Source organism: Elaeis guineensis, chromosome 1 (assembly GCF_000442705.2).
Source record: "Elaeis guineensis isolate ETL-2024a chromosome 1, EG11, whole genome shotgun sequence".
In the NCBI taxonomy this organism is placed as follows: domain Eukaryota; kingdom Viridiplantae; phylum Streptophyta; class Magnoliopsida; order Arecales; family Arecaceae; genus Elaeis; species Elaeis guineensis.
The window spans coordinates 96708526-96729680 of record NC_025993.2 but is presented as its reverse complement, the minus strand read 5'-3'; the positions used below and the strand labels follow the sequence as shown (position 1 = coordinate 96729680).

At 47.0% G+C, this 21155-nt stretch overlaps 1 protein-coding gene across 1 annotated transcript; it reads left to right on the top strand.

The window, feature by feature from the left end:
* The first annotated feature begins 8047 nt into the window (after positions 1–8047).
* LOC105032893 (disease resistance RPP8-like protein 3) lies at positions 8048–11344 on the top strand. The gene has a single exon (XM_010907484.2). It carries the CDS (start codon positions 8048–8050, stop codon positions 10991–10993), a length of 2946 nt encoding a protein of 981 aa, XP_010905786.1. The 3' UTR covers positions 10994–11344.
* The last annotated feature ends 9811 nt before the right edge of the window (positions 11345–21155 follow it).

Genomic DNA, 21155 nt, shown 5'->3' with positions numbered 1-21155 from the left:
CTTCTCAGAGTGAGGGCCCTCCCCTCGCTTTTTGCAGGGTTGCATAGGAGCGTGGAGGTGCCGCTGAGGGGCTTTTTCTCTTCATCCGATCTTATTGGGCGGTCGGGTTTCATCACCATCAGGATGAGGTTCTCCTCCCGTTCCCGTGGGGGCACGTAAGGGCCATCGCCAGGGCGGGCGGAGTCTTTCTTGCTGCAAAAGTCGTGGGTGGAGCCCGGCTCCCGTAGGAGTCCGGGCGGAGTCTTCCTCACTGCAGAAGTCGTGGGTGGAGCCCGGCTCCCGTAGGAGTCCGGGCGGAGTCTTCCTTGTTGCAGAAGTCGTGGGTGGAGCCCGGCTCCCGTAGGAGTCCGAGCGGAGTCTTCCTTGTTGCAGAAGTCGTGGGTAGAGCCCGGCTCCCGTAGGAGTCCGGGCGAAGTCTTCCTTGGCGTCGTGGACGGAGCCCGGCTCCCGTAGGAGTCCGGGCGGAGTCTTTCTTGTTGCAGAAGTCGTGGGTGGAGCCCGGCTCCCGTAGGAGTCCGGGCGGAGTCTTCCTTGTTGCAGAAGTCGTGGGTGGAGCCCGACTCCCGTAGGAGTCCGGGTGGAGTCTTCTTTGGCATCGTGGACGGAGCCCGGCTCCCGTAGGAGTCCGGGCGGAGTCTTTCTTATTGCAGAAGTCGTGGGTGGAGCCCGGCTCCCGTAGGAGTCTGGGTGGAGTCTTCCTTGGCGTCGTGGACGGAGCCCGGCTCCCGTAGGAGTCCGGGCAGAGTCTTCCTTGTTGCAGAAGTCATGGGTGGAGTCCGGCTCTCGTAGGAGTCCGGGCGAAGTCTTCCTTGCTGCAGAAGTCACGGACGGAGCCCGGCTCCCGTAGGAGTCCGAGCCTTCGACTTTGCTCAAGTCAGGGTGAGGTTCTCCTCCCATTCTCGACATGGCCGTGGGGGCGCGTTAGGGCACTGTAAGGCCTCTCCCCCCATCCGGTCTAAAAGAATCGGACCTTTGACTTTGCTCATGTCAGGACGAGGTCCTCCTCCTGTTCCTGACATGGCTGTGGGGGCACATTAGGGCGCTGTAAGGCCTCTCCCCCCATCCGGTCTAAAAGAACCGGGCCTTTGACTTTGCTCATGCCAGGACGAGGTCCTCCTCCTGTTCCTGACATGGCTGTGGGGGCACATTAGGGCACTGTAAGGCCTCTCCCTCCATCCGGTCTAAAAGAATCAGACCTTTGACTTTGCTCATGTCAGGACGAGGTCCTCCTCCTGTTCCTGACATGGCTGTGGGGGCACATTTAGGCGCTGTAAGGCCTCTCCCCCCATCCGGTCTAAAAGAACCGGATCTTTGACTTTGCTCATGCCAGGACGAGGTTCTCCTCCTGTTCCTGACATGGCTGTGGGGGCACATTAGGGCGTTGTAAGGCCTCTCCTCCAATTCGATCTCGAGATAATCAGACTTTCATTTTAGGTATGTTAGGATGAGGTTCTCCCCCCGTTCCTAACATAACTTTGTTTTAGGCGTTTGAAGGGGTTATACCCAGTTGTGACAAATCCATGCCAAATGGGAAGAGCATGTCAAGTAGAAAGAAATTTAGATTCAAGGTGAAATCGTAAGTGATACATTTACAGGCTTCCCGAGTTCCACGGTTGTGGGAGGTCTGCTCCTCCTTGAGGCCCTCCGGTGATGGAGTCGATGGTCCCGATGGGAGGCCGATCCCCGGGTTGCTCCTCCCTTCTTGGCGGTTCAGGTTGCGGAAGGGCCCTTGGCCGATCTCCTCTACCCTCAGGCCTGCGTCGGATGAACCTATCGAGTCGACCTCACCGGATGAGCTCCTCAATCTCGTCTCGGAGCTGGATACATTCCTCCATGTCGTGGCTGTGGTTGCGGTGGTAGAGACAGAACTTGTTGGGGTTACGCTTCTCGGGGTGTGTGCACATCCTCTCCGGCCTAGGGAGATGCTCCCTGACCTCCATCAGTACCTGGGTCTTCGAGGCGTTGAGGGGGGCGTAGTTGCAGAACCTTCCCGATGGAGAACCCCGCCGAACCCCACGATCCGGACTCCTCTGTCTGCGCACCCAGGGTGGAGTATGGGCACGCTTATGCCCAGGAGGGGATCGAGAATGCGGTCGGGCTTCTCTCGACCTTTTTTCGATTGCGGGCTTACTCGAGTCTCCCACCTGCCGCTCTCTCGCGTCTCTTCATCCTTCATTTTGAAGGCTTCTTTCGCTCGGACATATCCTTCAGTCCGAGCCAATAAATCAGCAAAATCTCTGGGGTACTTCTTCTCCAGGAAGAACAAAAGGTCATTCTTCTGAAGGCCGCCCTTCAGAGCGGCCATTGCGACTGATTGGTCCAAGTTCCGGACCTCCAGCGCCGCGATGTTGAAATGGTTGATGTAGGCCCGAATGGACTCCCCTTCCCTCTGCTTGATATTGATGAGGGACTCCGAACCCTTCCGGGGGTGCCGGCTGCTGACAAAATGGGCCATAAATTGGTGGCTCATTTGATCGAAGGAAAAGATGGTACCCGATTTTAGAGCCGAGTACCAGTTTCTCACCACTCCCTTCAAGGTGGATGGGAAGGCCCGGCATAGAATGGCGTCGGGAGCATCGTGAAGCAGCATCATCGTCCGGAAAGCTTCCAGATGATCGATCGGTCCGAAGTCCCATCGTAGCTTTCGAATTGGGGGAGCTTGAAGTTTGGCGAGATCGATTCCTGCATGATCATTTGAGAGAAGGGAGGGTCAGTACAAATATCCTCACCATAAGCGGGGGGAGCATGGCGGAGTTCTTCGATCTGCCGGTTCATCTCTTAGAGTCTCCGGTCCAGAAAATCCTCCCGACTTCGAGTCTCGAGGGTCCTCTGGCAGAATGGGGGCAGGGATCTTCCAGGGGTGGAGTCATGGTCCGATCGAGGGCTCTCCACCCTCGGGTTCGTTTTTCCAGGAAGGACGGGGCGGCTGGCCCAAGTGGCCCGCCCTGCCGTCGGATTCTGGTGTTCCGGGGACACTCTTTCTAGGCGTACTGATGCCTGCGACTGCTGCTGCTGCATAGCCTGCACAGCTTCTGTGAGGCCTCTGACCTGCTGCGCCAGTAGGTCAAACTGCTCCACGCCGACCGCCGTCGTCGGAGGAGGAGGAGGAGGTTGAGAAACAGGAGGGGAGGCCGGAGCCTGAGATCTGGCCGCGGAGGCCGTGGACCATCGCGTGGATGCCTTGCGGGGAGGCATCAAGCAAGGACCAAGTGGAGAAAGGAGGGGGGAGGGGACACCGGAAGAGATGCCCGGGGGCGGTCCCATTGAGCGCTCCTTTAAGAACAAGGGTACTGCGAAGGTTCAAAGCCCCTTCCTCTAGCGCCAATCCTGTTGGTGTAAAAATCCGCTTGCGCCGGAGAAGCTGGAGTCGAGAGAGTTGCGGTCACCGTCGGGACCTGCAAAAGAAGTCTAAACCGGAGGTGGGGTTGCTCCGGCAAGACCCTCCGACACTCAAGTCAGTTCTCTGCCTCAACAAGAATGGAGTGCTCGAACGGAAATTTTAGCAGAGTTTTTATGTAAAAATGAGAGCTTATAGAATAATGTATCTGGGGTCCCCCCTTTTTATAGGCGGAGGGCTCAACAGACTGATAGCGACGTTCATAACTGTCTGATAGTGGGCCGCCCACGGTCAGGAGGAATTTATTACGAGGAGTAGTGGAGTGGACCCGTGGCCCTTACTGTAGCGCGCCACGTGGAGTCTGCTGCAGGGAGTGGAGTGGCGTCCGTTGTCGCGACTTGCCGGAGGATGGAAGAATCGCGCAGTATCCGTTACAGAAGGTGGAGCAGGATCGTGGGTATCATAGCGGTCTGTCAGGGAATAGTGGAGCCGCGCGGGATCCGTCGCAGGAGGTGGAGCAGAGTCGTGACTGTCATAGCGGTCTGTCAGGGAATGATGGAGCTGTGCGGAATCCACCGCAGGAAGTGGAGCAGGATCGTGGTGGTTGCTGTGTCGCGCCTGGGAGTGCAGATCCATCGGCTGAAGTTCGACAGCGGTCGGAGCTGGTGACGGAGTCTGGCTCCCGTAGGAGTCCAGGCGGAGTCCTTCTTGCAATTGAAGTCGTGGACGGAGCCCGGCTCCCGTAGGAGTCCGGATGGAGTCCTCCTGCAGTTAAAATCAGGTGCGAAGTCCGGCTCCCGTAGGAGTCCGGACGGAGCTTACCGGCAGTTGAAGTTGGCGACGGAGCCCGGCTCCCATAGGAGTCCGGGCGGAGTCCTCCTTGCGGTTGAAGTCGTGGGCGGAGTCCGGCTCCCGTAGGAGTCCGAGCAGAGTCCTCCTCGCGGTTGAAGTCGTGGGCGGAGCCCGGCTCCCGTAGGAGTCCGGGCGGAGTCCTCCTTACGGTTGAAGTCGTGGGCGGAGCCCGGCTCCCGTAGGAGTCCGAGCGGAGTCCCCTGCAATTAAAGTCAGGTGCGAAGTCCGGCTCCCGTAGGAGTCCGGACGGAGCTTACCGGCAGTTGAAGTTGGCGATGGAGCCCGGCTCCCGTAGGAGTCCGGGCGGAGTCCTCCTTGCGGTTGAAGTCATGGGCGGAGCCCGGCTCCCGTAGGAGTCCGGGCGGAGTCCTCTTTGCGGTTGAAGTCGTGGGCGGAGCCCGGCTCCCGTAGGAGTCCGAGCAGAGTCCTCCTCGCGGTTGAAGTCATGGGCGGAGCCCGGCTCCCGTAGGAGTCCGGACGGAGTCCTCCTTGCGGTTGAAGTCGTGGGCGGAGCCCGGCTCCCGTAGGAGTCCGGGCGGAGTCCCCTGCAATTAAAGTCAGGTGCGAAGTCCGGCTCCCGTAGGAGTCCGGACGGAGCTTACCGGCAGTTGAAGTTGGCGACGGAGCCCGGCTCCCGTAGGAGTCCGGGCGGAGTCCTCCTTGCGGTTGAAGTCGTGGGCGGAGCCCGGCTCCTGTAGGAGTCCGGGCGGAGTCCTCCTTGCGGTTGAAGTCGTGGGCGGAGCCCGGCTCCCGTAGGAGTCCGGGCGGAGTCCCCTGCAATTAAAGTCAGGTGCGAAGTCTGGCTCCCATAGGAGTCCGGACGGAGCTTACCGGCAGTTGAAGTTGGCGACGGAGCCCGGCTCCCATAGGAGTCCGGGCGGAGTCCTCCTTGCGGTTGAAGTCGTGGGCGTAGCACGGCTCCCGTAGGAGTCCGGGCGGAGTCCTCGCGGTTGAAGTCATGGACGGAGCCCGGCTCCCGTAGGAGTCCAGGCGGAGTCCCCTGCAATTAAAGTCAGGTGCGAAGTCCGGCTCCCGTAGGAGTCCGGACGGAGCTTACCGGCAGTTGAAGTTGGCGACGGAGCCCGGCTCCCGTAGGAGTCCGGGCGGAGTCCTCCTCGCGGTTGAAGTCGTGGGCGGAGCCCGGCTCCCGTAGGAGTCCGGGCAGAGTCCTCCTCGCGGTTGAAGTCGTGGGCGGAGCCCGGGCGGAGTCCCCCTCGGAGTTGTGGACGGAGCCCGCAAGGGTTAATCCCACTGAGAACTTCGGCCGTGGGTATTTTATACCCAACACGAAGCATAATTCCCCTATGGGCCTCTCAGCTCTACATATGAAATTGAACACATGGCTATAGAAGTGTATGTAACATGAATTAACCATCCTAAATGATCTCTTATCACAATCTTGCTATTGATTTGAATTCCTCACTATTCCATAAAATTTACTTTCCAAAACTATGAGAGGTAGGGAAAACTAATGAACACGGATGGGGTGATTAATTGAGTCTTGAGGACCAGGCCTTCCCTAGTATCATGCTGTTGTAACGAAGGGATCTCTAATTCTAGATGACAGGGATTCCTTGGCAAAAACAGTAGCTCCATGCAAAACCATATCAGTAGTTTTATATGTACTTTGAAACACTCTAATTTTAACTGCACTACAACATCCAGCCCAAGCACATAATTAAAACAATCTCCTCAGAACAGTGAGACATGGTGATACAATGAACAATACCCTAAACAAAATTGCCTGTTAGATACGAATTTTCTTGGTCTTCCTTGCAATCTCCTCATGCTTGCTACTTCTGATATAGTCATCCGGTTCTGTATGATTGATTATATGTCACTTAGTATGAACACCAAAAACCCAAATAGAGTGCACTGATCACAACATGGCTACTTGATCGACCTTTATGAAAATTACACATTCTTCTGAGTAGGACCAAAGAAGAATCCTTTCGACCAAAAATCCCCAACACCACACAATATCATACTTCTACCAAGATTAAGCTCTCAAAACCTCAAGGAACCAACTTTCACCACCATAAGTCGCACAAAATCCCATGTACTTGAGACAAAACCCAACCGAAACCTAAGAAACCCATCTAATCTCTCTCAAATATTCTCTTTTCCCATGGATCTCTGAAAAAATAATGAAATAAAAAGAAAAAGAAGCGAAGAAAAAAACTATGATCATAGAAAGGTCTTACTCTTATTATTTTTTTCTTTTCTTTCCTTTTTTTGATTTTTCCTATGTTTTCCCCTATTTTTTTCTCTATTTTTTCTATCCTCAAGAGAGTCCTAACTAGGTAACAGGCTTGGAGCCGCCAAATAGGAAAGCTTAGATAATGGTTGGGATTTTTTTTTAGGATAATTTTCCACCTGACGCCCCGACGACCCCCTTCCTCCTTGTTGGGCTGCCATCACTGCCCACTTCCATGGCTTACAGCGGCCGAATAGGAAAGCTTAGATGATAGTTGAGATTTTTTCCAAGGATATGTCCTCGACTCATGCCCTGGTGACCCCCTCCCTCTTCATTGGGCTGCCATCACTGCCCGCTTCCATGGCGACTCCTACATCCTTTCCATCGACCTCATCTCTTGCACCGTCCCCAGCCTCCCCATCTCGTTTGTTGATTTTTCCTATGTTTTCTTTCATTTTCTTTTATTTTTTCCATCCTCAAGAGTTCTAACCGGGTGGCAAGCTTGGAGCAGCCGAATAGGGAAGCTTAGGTGATGGTTGGAATTTTTTCTGAAAACACATCCTCCCCTAGCGGCCCCCTTCCTTCTTGTCGAGCCGCCATCACCACCCACTTCCATGACTTGAAGCGGTTGAATAGAGAAGCTTAGATGATGGCTGGGATTTTTTTACGAAGACATATCCTCGCCTGGTGCCCCGGCGATCCCGTCCCTCCTTATCGAGCCGCTGTCACTGCTTACTTCTGTGGTGACTCCTATGTCCTTTTTATCAACCTCACCTCCCATGCCGTACCCCATGTCCTCATCCCAGCCTCTAGCTTCCCTCCTCACCATATTTTTCTCTTTTTTTTTTTTTGCACACATGATGGATGGAGGCCTCCTAATGTTTGCGAGAAAGTTACAACATCATAGATGGGGGCCTACCATACACACACACACACACATGTGACTAAGGATGGCAATCGGGTCGGATCGGATCATAAATGGGTCGGATCATAAATGGGTCGGATCAGAAAATGGTCAATCCCAACCCAACCTGTTTATTAAACAGATCAAAAATTCAAACCTGAATCTAACCTGTTTATTAAATAGATAACTCGACTCGACCCATTTAACTCGTTTATTAAATAGGTCAAATTAGGTTAAACGGGTTAAATGGGTTAAAAGGGTTAAACATATTGAGTTAAATGGATCAGAAACATATTAAACATGTTTTAAACAGATTAAACATGTCTTAAATGGGTTAAACAGATTAAACAGGTTGGGTTAAATGGGTCAGAAATCGGTTAAACAAGTTAAATGGGTTACCTGACTCAATCCAACCTGAATATTAAATGGGTTAAACGGGTCAGATATTTAAAATTCATATCCGACCCACTTGTTAAACGAATTAAATGGGTCGATCAGTTTATGACCTGAATCCGTTTAGTCTAAATCCAAACCTGTTCACGACGGATCAAACATGGGTCGAATTGATATGTCGGATCATATTTTGCCAGCCCTATATGTGACGGACGAAAGCCTTCCCAATGCTCGTATTGCGATGTGGAAGATGGAGGTCTAGTGGTCTTCATTTTAATATAACATATATTAGATATTAGATTAGAATAGATTCGCAATGTCCAATGACAAGATAAAATATATCTCGCAAGTGGCGTGGAGGTAAATGATCCAACAAGCTTGTGAGATCCCTGCTTTCTCGCAGTTGCCATACCCGATCGGGATTTGGCCTCCACCGCCTTGCTTCTGTATCTCCCTTTACGGCCGCGAAAGGGTTGCTTGCCAACGGCTTGCTCAATCCAGTGAATGTGAAATGGCGGAATGGGCTCCGATGTCCGTTATGAGTGCGGTAATTGATGGGGTTTTTGATGATATTTTGACCAATTGGAAGGTGAAGTACGAAGGATGGACAGGAGAAGAAAGCAAATATAGGATCAAACATGCGTGCAAAGACATAATAGAGTACCTCAAGTTAGCAGAAAAACAAAGAGAGAGATGCAGCAAAGAGGCCAAGGAAAAGGATTTCGGTGAATGGGCGGAAGATGCCCGGAAACTTTTGTATCGCCTGGAACACCAGATCGAGATGTCCATGCTGCCAACTTCCCGGTTTCCGGTTGACATAACATCTCTTTCAGGGCTCTTCTGTATTGGGAGCGGTAGATGGAATGCGCGACGGCGGACACTGGCAAAGCTTGTAAAAGAGATTGAAGAGGTTCGGAACAGAATGCCCGAAATTGAGATCATGCCCACTGCGGTGGAGACAAACACTTCCGGCTTTTGGTTTCGGATAGGACTCAGCGATCAAATTAGTCGAGTGTTTCGCTTGGCGGAGGGTGGAGGGCGCAAGCTAATCTTCATTGTGGGGCCAGCAGGCACCGGGAAAACCAGTATTGCGAGGGCCGTCTATTACCGATCCCCGGTCAGGATGGATTGTCACTGTCGCTCATGGGCGGCGGTATCCATGTCCAGTGAAAAGGGCGTTCTACAAAGCGTGCTGACCGGATTCTACATGTCTAGCTCGAACGGTTATCCGAGCGAAATCCACAACATGGATGAAAATAAGCTGAGAGACGAAATCAGAAGCTACTGTGGGGGCAAAGATTACTTGCTTGTTTTAGATGATGTGGTCGACAAGAAGGCCTGGGATTGGTTAAGGGATGCCTTGCCAGTAGAAACTGGACGCAAAGGAACGATAATCTTCGCTACTTGGAAACATGAGTTACCCCAAGCAATCAATGAATCCAAGGAGATCCTCAGACTCGAGGGACTGTCCGATGAGGATTCTCTTGAGCTATTTCGGGATGCGGTGTGCTTAGAGGACGAAAGCATTCCTCCAGAACTGAAAGAAATAGGAAAAGGTATACTGGAAAAATGCAAGGGCAACCCCTTTTCTATAAGGGCTATGGCGGGAATAGTGAGGACGAAGCAAGCAACACCAGAGGCATGGAAAGATGTCCTCAAAGATCTTGATGCCAATCTTGTCGAGTGTAAAAACGCTGGCACAGATGGTAACGCTACAGATCCATTTGTGCTGTCAGCTTATGCTGATCTACCCCCGCATCTCAAGTCTTGCTTCCTGTATTGCAGCATGTTCCCGGAGAACTCTTCCATCCCCCGGAAGAGGCTTATTCGCCTTTGGATAGCAGAAGGGTATGTACAAGAAATTCCGGGCAAGACGGAGGAGGAAGCCGCCGAGCATCAGCTGCAACAGCTTATTAGCAGGGGCATGCTCCATATGGGAAAATATGGTGTGAATGGCGAGGTTATGTCATGTGGAATCCTTCAGCCTGTCCGAAGGATCGCACTTGACATCTGTGACAAACAAAACTTCGGTATCTTTGCTCCTGCGACGGGAGGAAGGCCTTCAAACAACCAAGCTGCTCCAGCCAAACAACATAAGAGGCGCCACCGCCGGAGAACAACTCCATCGCACCATCGTGTTCTCTCCGTGGAGGTGGAGGGTAATGCTGAAGAAATAACCAAAGCGCTGGCTCGATCCTTCCACCTTCGCTCTCTTTTGGTCTTTGGGAAAGGTGAGCTTCGAAGGTTATTCAGGCGGTGCCAGTTTCCAAACCCCACCAACTTGAAAATCTGGCCATACAAACTGCTGCGAGTCTTGGAGCTTCAGGGCGTCCAGATCGAGTTCTTGCCAGAGCAACTGGGATATCTTGCTCTGTTGAGATACTTGGGATTGAGGCGGACGGGTGTGAATAGACTTCCCAAATCCTTAGGAAGCCTACAATACCTGAAGACCTTAGACATTCGAGAAACAAATGTTGTGGAAGTGTCTGATGTGCACAGGTTGCAAAGGATGAGACATCTCCATCTCGCGAGTTCTTTTAGAGGCCGGTCGGTGAATGTTCGCAGCGGCGTGAGTTGCTTGATTGATCTCCAGACGCTGGCAGGCGTTACATGTACACCAATACTCCCCCAAGAGCTGAGACGTTTGATCCAACTACGAAAATTGTCGGTCAGCGATGTCAATGGGAATTCTTCGGAGCAGCTCTGTGCGTCGATAAGCAAGATGATGCTGCTGGATTCTCTAACTATCAAATGTGAGCGTGGCGAGACATTTGATCTGAGCTTTCTGAGCTCTCCGTCCAACGAACCATCGGCGCCTCTCCAACATCTTCGCACACTGAAACTTGGAGGTCCCATGGACAAGTTGCTTGATTTGGTTTCCAGCCTTAAGTCCATCACCTATCTGTACCTCTGGGACAGTAAGCTGAAGGAAGACCCTCTGCAAGCCCTCCAATCTCTGTCTAATCTCGTACTCCTTTCTCTGTACAATGCCTACGACGGGAAGCATTTAAGATGCAACGCCACAGGTTTTCAAAAACTGCAGAAGCTATCCGTCCTTTCTTTGACAGAATTGGAGAAGTGGGAAATCGAGATCGGTGCAATGCCGTACCTCGGCGAGTTATTTGTGGGTTACTGTCCCAAATTGAAGGAGCCGCCGGAGAAGCTTTCGCGCTTCTTTTTCCTGGAGGTGGTGCAGGTTGCTGAAATGCCCAAGGGGTTCGTTGAAATGGTTCAGGAGGAGAGCCAGGTGAAAAAGAATTTTTTCGGGAATTTCAAGGTCCAAGCCATCCCCAATTATCAGAGAACTTGATCTCTCACGTATGCAGTTCTGTTTCTGGTGTCTTGTGATTGTCTCCTTCCGTTGTTGTCAACTGTCTCTGGAATTGTGGCTTGTGAATTCGTCAAATGTCTCTGTTTCGTCCCAGTGAAGAAGTTTGAATAACCGAAGCCAGGATACCCTAAATGTTTCGTAATGTTATGTTGTCTTAAGTTTGCTTAGACTGATTTCTGGATTTCCTCCAATCGCAGAATCATACGTTTTTACGTAACCCTGGGGGTATTCCAGCTTCGTGGTCGATCACTGAAGAATCTAGTGTTTGTGAAGTATCTGTATTGCTTTTGATTGTTAAAAAAAATTGAACAATGTGCTTGGGTTGGTTTCTATGCTTTCTTTTGATAGTCAGATTTGTGTACCTAGAAAACTATGGAAATCTCCAATGATTCAACTGATATTTCTGGTAGTGTTTATGTATAGATTGGAGGTCTTATCTTATCTTGGATGAAGTCTGAAGTTTTCTTTAGTTTGTTAAATAAATCCACATGGAAACATAGAGATCTCCATCAGCTCCAAAACTGTTGCACTGTCTGTGAAAATGGAAAGTGCTCTTGGATAATTTCTAAGTTTCTCCTTTTTTTTTTTCTTTCCTTGGTGAATCAAAGCAAATATTGCTCTCTTACAGCCATTGACATAACCAATATAAAACTTGTACCTCACTGAATTGCATTGTGAGTATTGCTTGTGGCATTATTTGGTAGGCAATTTTTTTTCCCCCCAAAATATAGAATTAATACAGTTAGTTCAGCAGGAATGCAATGTGGCATTAGCCTCTGTTTCAATTATACGTTGTTCCACCATAATTCTCATTTGATATGACTTTAGGGGTTGACATCTATGTCTAGTGCATGTAACACAAACGACTAATGTGGCCATGGGATGTACATGCCCATCACTTCCCTTCATGTAAATACACTCTTTTTCTTAGCATGTACACCATAACAATGCCACTTTACTAATGATTAATAAACATAAAGTATGGAGAATGCATAAACTAAAAGGAAGTTTATTTATCAAAGGTATTATAAGTTATCAAAACCGATGGGACCAAAATGATCTATTTGACACTCCATCTTGAATAAACTATGTTGCCGTAAGGCTCTGGAAGATGGCTAATGAAGTTGGAGATGGATGCTATCTGGGACCCAAGATGTCGAGAGGAATCTACAAGGGAAGTCCACACTCACCGGTGGTATTCCGACGGGGGACGCTCTGGTGCTTAAGTTAGTCGGAGCTTTGAGAACAGTGGAGAGAAATGAGAGAGAGATTGTGAGAGAGCAGAATGCCTCTTCCTCTCTTGCTTAGCTGAGTTAGCTTGTCCTTACCTGAAGATCTCCTTCATATCTCTTTTGTATGGAAGTTGAGTCCGTAGGCCACTATCCGCAATCTGTAAGTTTGGTAGGCCTAACTCTGCAGACCGTTAGGACACATTTTGGCCTTTTATTGAAAGAGAAATCTCTCTCACTTTCTTTGAATCAAGGTGGTTAGTCATGGATGTCAAGCATAGGCTTCCCCTACATGGCTGGTCGAATTGGTGGTCCTCGATCCACGTCTGATGTAACTTCATCAAGTCATCTTGGGTGAGCTCGAAAGGATTGGTCCCAGTCGGTGGATTTCTCATGCAACACATACCCTCCATTTCTGAGTTCAAAGTATCTATTGAGCTTGGAGCAGAGGAAGTAATTGCCTTGGTTCCTTCTTGGATGCGTCCGCATTATTGTGCTTTGAAGGAAGGAGCTTCCTGTCCCTGCCCCATCATGGTCTGAGCCAGTAGTGGTTAGGTTGCTGTAGCCTGCTATGTCGGTAGCCTCAAAGCCGCTTCAAACTCCTCTTTCGGATTGGGCCCAACCTTCTTCCAGGTTGGCGAGGCCTGGGCCAGACTTCACTCTGCCTGAAGGCAGAGGGGAGTTTGTCGAGACTACAAAAGTTTCCATTGAGGCTAGGTTCAGATGCATCAAGAAGTATAAGGCTTTGACAGATTTTAAGGGTGTCATTGAAGTGTCTTCGATCACATTTATCTAGAACTTTGAGGACTGCAAGATGTGCCTGCATTGGATGGTCCCAAAGCTGGACTTGAGATGTCTCTGCCCCAAAAATAATGTGAAGAAGTCGGCGTTCTCTTTAGATGAAGACTAGTTCTTCTTCTTTTTCTCTTTTTTCTTTGTTTTACTTTTTTTCTTTTTTTTTTTTTGTATTTGCTTTTGGCACCTCCTTTTCAGCACCATTCTATAAATAAACTTTTTAAATTAATGAAAAAAATATATTTTTATTGTGTTCACCTTTCATGTGAAGTTTTTACTTCTCTACGATATTTGTGTTGGTTGGCTCTTTGCCTTGGTCAAGAGCTTGAATAGTTCAGATGGATTAGCTAGGTCAGTTTTTTGTATTTCTTTTCTTCTTTATTGTAATGAGTACTATTCGACTGAAATTATATTGTAATGAGTTTTTTTGGAATGTATACTAGTCTCTTCAATAAAGTGCTTCTTTTATTGAAATTTTCTTCAATGTGCCATCCAATGCTTCTTCTTCTTTCTCGAAGTGGGGCCATCGGAGGGGTAACCCCTCCTTCGTTGTCGTCGTTGGCTTCTCTATTGGTAGTGTAGGGTCTTGGAGGGCTAGCCCCATCATCTTCATTGCCATGCAGCTTTAATGAGCTACATGACTTCAATGTGTCACATGGGGTCCTTGGAGGGCCGACCTCTGTCGACTCCAATGAGCTATGTCAGCTATAATGGGCTGCCTCAGCTATAGTGGACCATTTGTTGGCTTTAGTGGGCCATTCTTTTGATTTTAGTGCACCATTTGTTTGCTTCAGTGGGCTATGTCGACCACAGTGGGCTGTGCAGATTTAGTGGGCTACTTGTTGGCTTTAGTGGGCTGTTCTTTCAACTTCAGTGGGCCGCTTGCTAGATTCAGTGGCTTATGCTTTCTGCTACAGTGGGCTGAGTGGCTATAGTGGACTACTTGTTGACTTCAATGGGCCATGCTTTCGCCTATCGTGGGTCATGCAGCATGGACCATTCTTTTGGCTTTAGTGGGCCACTTGTTGGCTTCAGTGGGCCATTCTTTCGACTAAAGTGTGCCACTAGTTGGCTTCAATAGGCTATTCTTTCGGTTCCAGTGGGCCGCTTGTTGGGGGTAAGATGTTGGCTCAAGTTTTCTTGGGTCTTTGCATCTATAGGACCTCTGAATTTTAGGAAGCCCCAAAGGACCTTTTTGTGCTTTCACAGACATCGAGCCACCTTCAGTCCCTAAGCCACAGGAGATTTGGGGCTTCGTCCATGTGTGGTGTTCGGCATCAAGCCTCAGCTCCGTTGGTTTGTTTTTTGTTGGGTCATCTCAAGCTCTAGGAGCTTTTTGAGATTGCATTGGAGGCACTATCATTGGAACCAAGCCTTATTTAATCTTGCCTCGGCTCTACCCATGCTTGCTTTGGGTCAGTAGATAATTTTATCCTTCAAAGAACATCATAAAGCAAGATGTCAGTTGGAGTTTGATTATAGATTAAAATTCTACTTATATTGTTGTTTGCTATTGTCGGTAATGTTACGACATTACTATCTTGAAAAATCATTTGGTAAAGAGAAACTATGCCCTTCGAACGTTGCCTCTCCTTGTTTTTCAGTTTGATCTCCTATCCCCCCCCCGCCACTGACGAAGCTAGAGATAGTGTTGATGATGCCAGCCGTTGGTCGGTTGCTATTATTTTCTTCATCGGATACTTGATTTTGCTACTCTTAAATATATTTATCGAGGTAACCTCTCTGGATTAAAGCCTCGATCTCATCCTTGAGCTGGAGGCATTCTTCGATGTCATAGCCATGGTCACGATAAAAATAATCATTCTTCCTCTTACTCCTCTTATCTGGAGGGGCCTTCATCAACTTAGATTGCTAGGTATCTCTGGCCCTCAATCTCCATCAGGATATGGGATTGAGGGGGGATAGAGGGGTGTAGCTGTCGAATTGTCGGGGTGGGCTTCTCGGTCTATAGTTCTTTGGCGGTCAGAAGGATTCTCTTTTGGCTCGAGCCATCCGAGGATCTTCCTAATCCCTCTTCTTGCCTTCTGCTTGCTTGCACACCACTTGAAACTCCTTCTGGGCGCACTTCTAGGTTCAGGCCAACAGGTCAGTATAGTTTTTTGGGAAGATTTTATTGAGGAAGAAGATTAGACACTTATTCTGCAAGCTTTACTTGAGCACAGACACTGCAATCAGAGTTGAAGCACCTCGAGTATGGCAGCATTGAAGCACGCAATGTAATCATGCAGTGATTCGTCCTCTTCTTGCTGAAGAGAGAAGATGCTATCAGAGTTTCTTGGTGGCACTTGGTTGTTGCCAAAGTGGATAATGAACAGCTTGTCGAGTTGCTCGAACGAGTGGATAGACCTGGACTAGAGTCCTAAGTACCACATCCATGCTGACTTTCAGAGAGTGACCGGATAGGTGAGGTAGAGGGGGGCGTCTGAGGCATCTTGGAGCATCAGAAGGGTCTTGTAACCATCAAGGTGATCCATGGAGCCATCATATGGCTCTAGTTGAGGTATCTTGAACCTATTTAGTATCAGTTTGCTCAAGATGATCTAGGAGAATTGAGGCTGAGAATAAAGCGTGCTTTGGACTTCACCAAGGTGGTGCTCGATATCTTAGATTCTCTTCTCAAGCTCCTTCTCTCACTGTGATTTCTCGAGCCTAGGAAAGTAGGATGGGCTCGAATTTCTAGCGGGGGAAGAGCTTCTTGATTGTGCCTCCTCCCTCAAGCTCCAATAGGAGGAGGATCGAGTCATCAAGGTGGGAGAACGACAAGAATGTCGTAGGGGGGTAGATCCTAAGCTTTGGGAGTAAGATCACTGACTGCGATGGAAGGGAGTTGCTTGAAGATTCAGCTTCACATGCCACTACTACTCTGCTATTTGTTAGAGTTGCTACACAGCACCAATAGGTGCCTGGATCAGGTGAGCCAAAGTGTCAATCAACATTATGTCTATTGTGGTTAGGGTTGCACCACGATGGACCTGTGGGCTGCACTACTCTGGCTGCAATGGATGGATTGCTAGTGGAAAGTTGTGAAGTTCGCACTCTCATTCGTACCATACTCTCTTTCCTCTCAAGAGGGACTAAGATCCTTCCTCTAGCACTAATCTGTTGCTACACTCCAGAAGATGGCTGATGTGGCTGGAGACAAACGTTGTCTGGGATCTGCGATGCTAAGAAGAACCTGCAAAAGAAGTCCGCACTTATCGGTGGTATTCTAACGAGGGACTCTTTGATGCTTAAGTTAGGTAGAGCTTTGAGAAGAGTCGAAAGAAATGAGAGAGAGATTGTAGGAGAGCAGAATGCCTCCTCGTCCTCCCTTGCTTAGCTGAATTAGTTTGTCCTTACCTGAGGGTCCCCTTAGTACCTCTTTTGTATTGAGGTTAAGTCCGTAGGCTATTAGCTAGAAACTGTAGGTTTATTAGTCTTAGTTCTACAGGCCGTTAGGCCACATTCTGGTCCTTTATTGAGAGAGAGATCTCTCCCACTTCCTTTGAATGGAGGTGGTTAGTCATGGATGTCGGACGTAGGCTTCACCCGTGTTGCTGGTTGAATTGGTGGTCCTTGGTATATGTCTGATGTGACTTCATCAAGTCACTTTGGATGAGCCCGAAAGGATTGATCCCGATCAGTGGATTTCTCCTATAATAAAGTGTATGCGGTAGATGCATCTAATGCTAATAAGACATACAAGGATAGACGAAGGAGATTGCGTCTGGCAAACATCCTCTCTCTATAGTGTTCTTTTCATATATGATATATATACAAAAATCTAACAAAAAAGATGTCAAAATTTTTCAGAAGGATGTCTAATTTTCTAGAAGCTTCCATGCTTCTAGAAAAGATCCATAAAGTTATATTAGATGGATAGATACTGGGCGGCACGAGAGGGAATTCATTAAAAGGGAGGAAAGCCTTTGGAATTCTTTCGTAACTCTCAAAAAAGAAACAAGAAGAGGTTTCAGTGTCGTCAAAAATTATTTTGAGTTTTTCCAATTTCTTTAGAGGATGTGGAAATGGCTTGACTAAAGGTTCCAATTTTCAATTACCAGAGCTTTTAATTAATAATTATCTATATATTCTCAAGTTGTTTTCTCTTCTAAGAAATTATACGCTACACTACATTCATGCTTCACCACAGTCAGCTCATAAGTCATGACATGCTGTATGGTATAGGTGATTGGCATGGTGTCTGTTACGGTGGTATCATGAGTATCTCAGATCAGCATGTTATTGTGGGATACCCCAGGCCATCGAGCTATTGCAGCGGTTGGAAATTTAATAACAGAGCTGAGATATGCAGAGCCGAACTACTAACTTACTGCCTACCACATGGTCTGCCTAGCACGTGAGCTGTCTCCGTTATCTCGACCGATTTATTACCCAACGTATGCAACAGCTGTCCATCCTAATGGACAGGCTCAGAGATAACCGTCTTTCCTGATTTTGCGAGAGCGATTAAGGCTTAAAATATTTCACTCGCAATGGTATGTTTAACGATCTTGTAATCTCGGGATCGCATGATCTCACAATTGTTCAATCAGTTGCTCGATGATATTCTATATAAACAACCAAAATTCTGAGGACCAAAATAAGTAATCCCTCTCAGAGAACTCGTTACTGCTTTCTTTATTTTCTGAATCTGACTTAAATGTCAGAGGATCCTCGTAGGAGCGAAAACTTCCTGTTCAAACTTTTTTGTGTAGATCACTCCAGCACTCTCTGCACAAAGACTAGGCCACACCTTCCGACTTAGCCGAAACAAGCAGTAACAATGCCGATAATATTTTTATACACTGGATATAATTCCTATTCTTTTCTCTCCCATTATGCTGAATGCACTATATGGTCATATACGCCATCAATCACAACTACTCATTTTTATGAATCTTATGGATCAAACACTTATTTTGGTGCACTGATGTGGAAATAAGTGGTGATAGACGGCATGTATGGCCATGTGGTGCACACTGTAAAAGATATAATTTCTTATATTTTAAACTTATGTAAAGTTTAGAAATTTACATCAATGGAAGACCCATCTGCTTTCCTTTTTTTGCCCGCGATTACATCTATATGCACCAAATGCAAAGATTGAGAATTAAAGAAATCAAGGAATAAACAAGATCTTTAACATGGCGGTTAAAGCTTCAGCTCTTAAATTTCAATTAATATGCCATCATCTATTTTACTGTATGACGTTTACTTCCCTGAGCAAACCATGAGATATCTTCGGTCGTCTGTAGCTCCCAACCTCTATACTACGTCACGTGTCGATGTAACAGTTGAAAATCGATTTCCTCTTCTTAATAACATTATATTCCTAAGAACAGGCATCACCGCTGTCGTGGGTGCTTGTAAGCTCTTCTCCTTCTCTGTTCCTATGCTTCCGCTTTATTGGATCTTTGCTTTTTTCTTAATTGTTTGTTCAGACCATGCCCTCTCAATGGGGAAGGGTGATTTCTAGTTTGATCCTATCACGCCCCGAACCCAACATCCGGATCGGATACGTGATGGCCGCACACTCCTTAGAGCAAGCCCTAAAGAATATGCAAGGCCAAAATAAATCATTACAATCTTAACATCCATAATAATTAATTTCAACAATAATTTGTAAAACTTTGCATAATTATAAATTAAATTTCTTCAATCCTCTGATCAGGTACTATGACACTCTATCTATCCATCTGCTCACCCATAAATCTAAGCCATAGCCAATCATGAACGTCCTGTAACTCTGAGAAGAAAAAAAAAGATGAAGAGGTGTGAGCTTTACAATCCAGTAAGAATTTTCATATCACACTGATATAATAATATAATCTAAAAATAAAAAAAATAATAAAATATAAAATTCGATGTTCAATATCCAGAATAATGCAAATATCCATAAATTTTCTGTCTTGTTAAAATAGATACATCATCATATGTTAACAGGTGTAATACTTTTATTCAACAATTATTTCATATCTTATCTTTCATTTCTCCTTTCATAATCACATGATTTTTAACATTTTCTTTCTGGCTCTGGACTAACCAAGTCTATACCTCAGTCATCATCCGGATCGAATCCACTTAAAAAATCTTTCAAGACTGTCCCAGGATGAGCTTCTGGCCGGCTGTCCCACGTACGAAAGCTCGTGAGAGGCTATCCCAGGCATAAGCTCCTGACGGGCTGTCCCAGGCATGAGCTCCTGGCCGGCTGATCACCTGTAAGCCAGTGGGGACTGTCTCAGGCATAAGCTCCTGGCGGACTGTCCCAGGCATAAGCTCCTGACCGGCTGTTCCACATGACAAGACTAGTCCATACCATATATCTCTTTCTTTTCATTTAATCATTATGTATTGATTTCATCAAATTAATTCCGACTTGCATTATGATCAATTCAGATATGTCATATCCATTTAATCATGCCATCAATCTCTGATATATATATATTGACATAACATACTCATACTCAAAATCAAATAACAATATCTCAGATATAATAAATTCATCGATCTCAAATCTGATGATGCAAAACCAATAATGCAAGACCAACAATAAAATAGCATATTTATAATGGTGATCGTGTACAGGGATTCTTACCTTTACCAGTGACTGATCCAAGCACAGAAATCAATGTTCTTCTTTAATTTATGAATTTCTTTAACAAAATATTCTACTTGATATCATATGCAGACAATCATCTCTTCATAACCCTAATCAAATATAAAAATCATATATGGAGAAAATTATTCAATAATCGATCCTAATAACATAAATCTAGGACCTCTATCAGGATTAACCAAAATTAGGATTTATCTATGTATCAAGATCCTTCACCGATCCATAAGACTTTTAGAGAGAGAAAATCCATGAAGAGAGAGAAAAGTAGAGAGAGAAAGTGGAGAGAAAATTTTCATATCCTTCAAATAAGATAATCATGATCGAGATCATCAGAAATCATATCACGGTGACTTAATATGAATTAACCATGATTGATGTTATCAATTTCGAATATGGATCGGATCGAAATCTGCACGAATTTTAGAGCAATCTCTGATCATCATATTTTTATCTCAAGTTTTATCCTAGAGTCCGTGATGCAGTTAGAGAGAGAAAGAGAAAGATTCTAGAGAGACAAAATTCATAAAGAGAGAGAAAGGTCTAGAGAGAGAAAATAGAGAGAGAATCTAAAGAGAGAAAATGGAGAGAGAAGGTAGAGAGAGGAGAGAGGAAAGAGAGAGAAAGGAGGGAGAGGAGAGAGAAAATTTCTCTCTTTCCTTCTTTTTTTTTTCTATTTTTGTTTTGTTTTATTTTTTTTTCTTTTTCTTTTTCTCTTTTTCTTTTTCTTTTTTTTTCTTTTTTTTTCTCTTTTTCCTTTTCTTTTTCTTTTTCTTTTCCTTCTTCTTCCCACGGCCTCCCTTGGGCCGAACAGGGGACAGACGAGGGGGCTCTAGCTTGGCTCCGGTGAGGGATGGCAGCATGGTCGAATGTCCGACAATAGGTGGAGACGGTGGTGGAGCCAAGGATGGCCGACGATGAGGTTCGACCGACAGGAGATTTAAAGAATTTGAAAAACAGGGGATCCGCCTCTTTTCTTTTTATTTTTCGATTATTGGCCGATCACCGGTAGCCAAGATCTTCAGGGAAGAGGGATAGAGAGATGAGGGTCCGATCTCGGGGTTGAGACGCCGCAATCGACGGCACCGATGGTCGAAAAAGAGAGAAAAGGGTTCCGACCGAATAGGGGTTTCCTATTTCATGGAATTTTCGGCGATCCCAACGACCGACGAGGAGTCTAAAATTATGGGAAGAAAGAGAAGAGGGAGAGGAAGAAAGATTGAACCCTCACCTGAACTCTGGTGGCCTCTTCGACCTTTGATTTTTGACGAACACAAGAAGAGGGTGCCATGGCTTCCAAGGGAAAAAAAGGAGGAATCAAGCTTGAAGATCGTCGGTGGAGATTTGAGAGAGAGAGGGGAGGCTTATTTATAGAGGATCCTAGAGTTTTAAGAGCCCTAGAACTCTTCTTCGATCGGGATTCATCGGAGAAGAAGACTCCCTTTGGGAGTCTTCTTCCATTCCTTTTTTTTTTGAACTGTGGGCTGATTCTGGGCCCAAT

Excerpts from the sequence above, each read along its gene's own strand:
- LOC105032893 (XM_010907484.2), top strand. The coding sequence starts at position 8,048 with ATGATCCAACAAGCTTGTGAGATCCCTGCTTTCTCGCAGTTGCCATAC.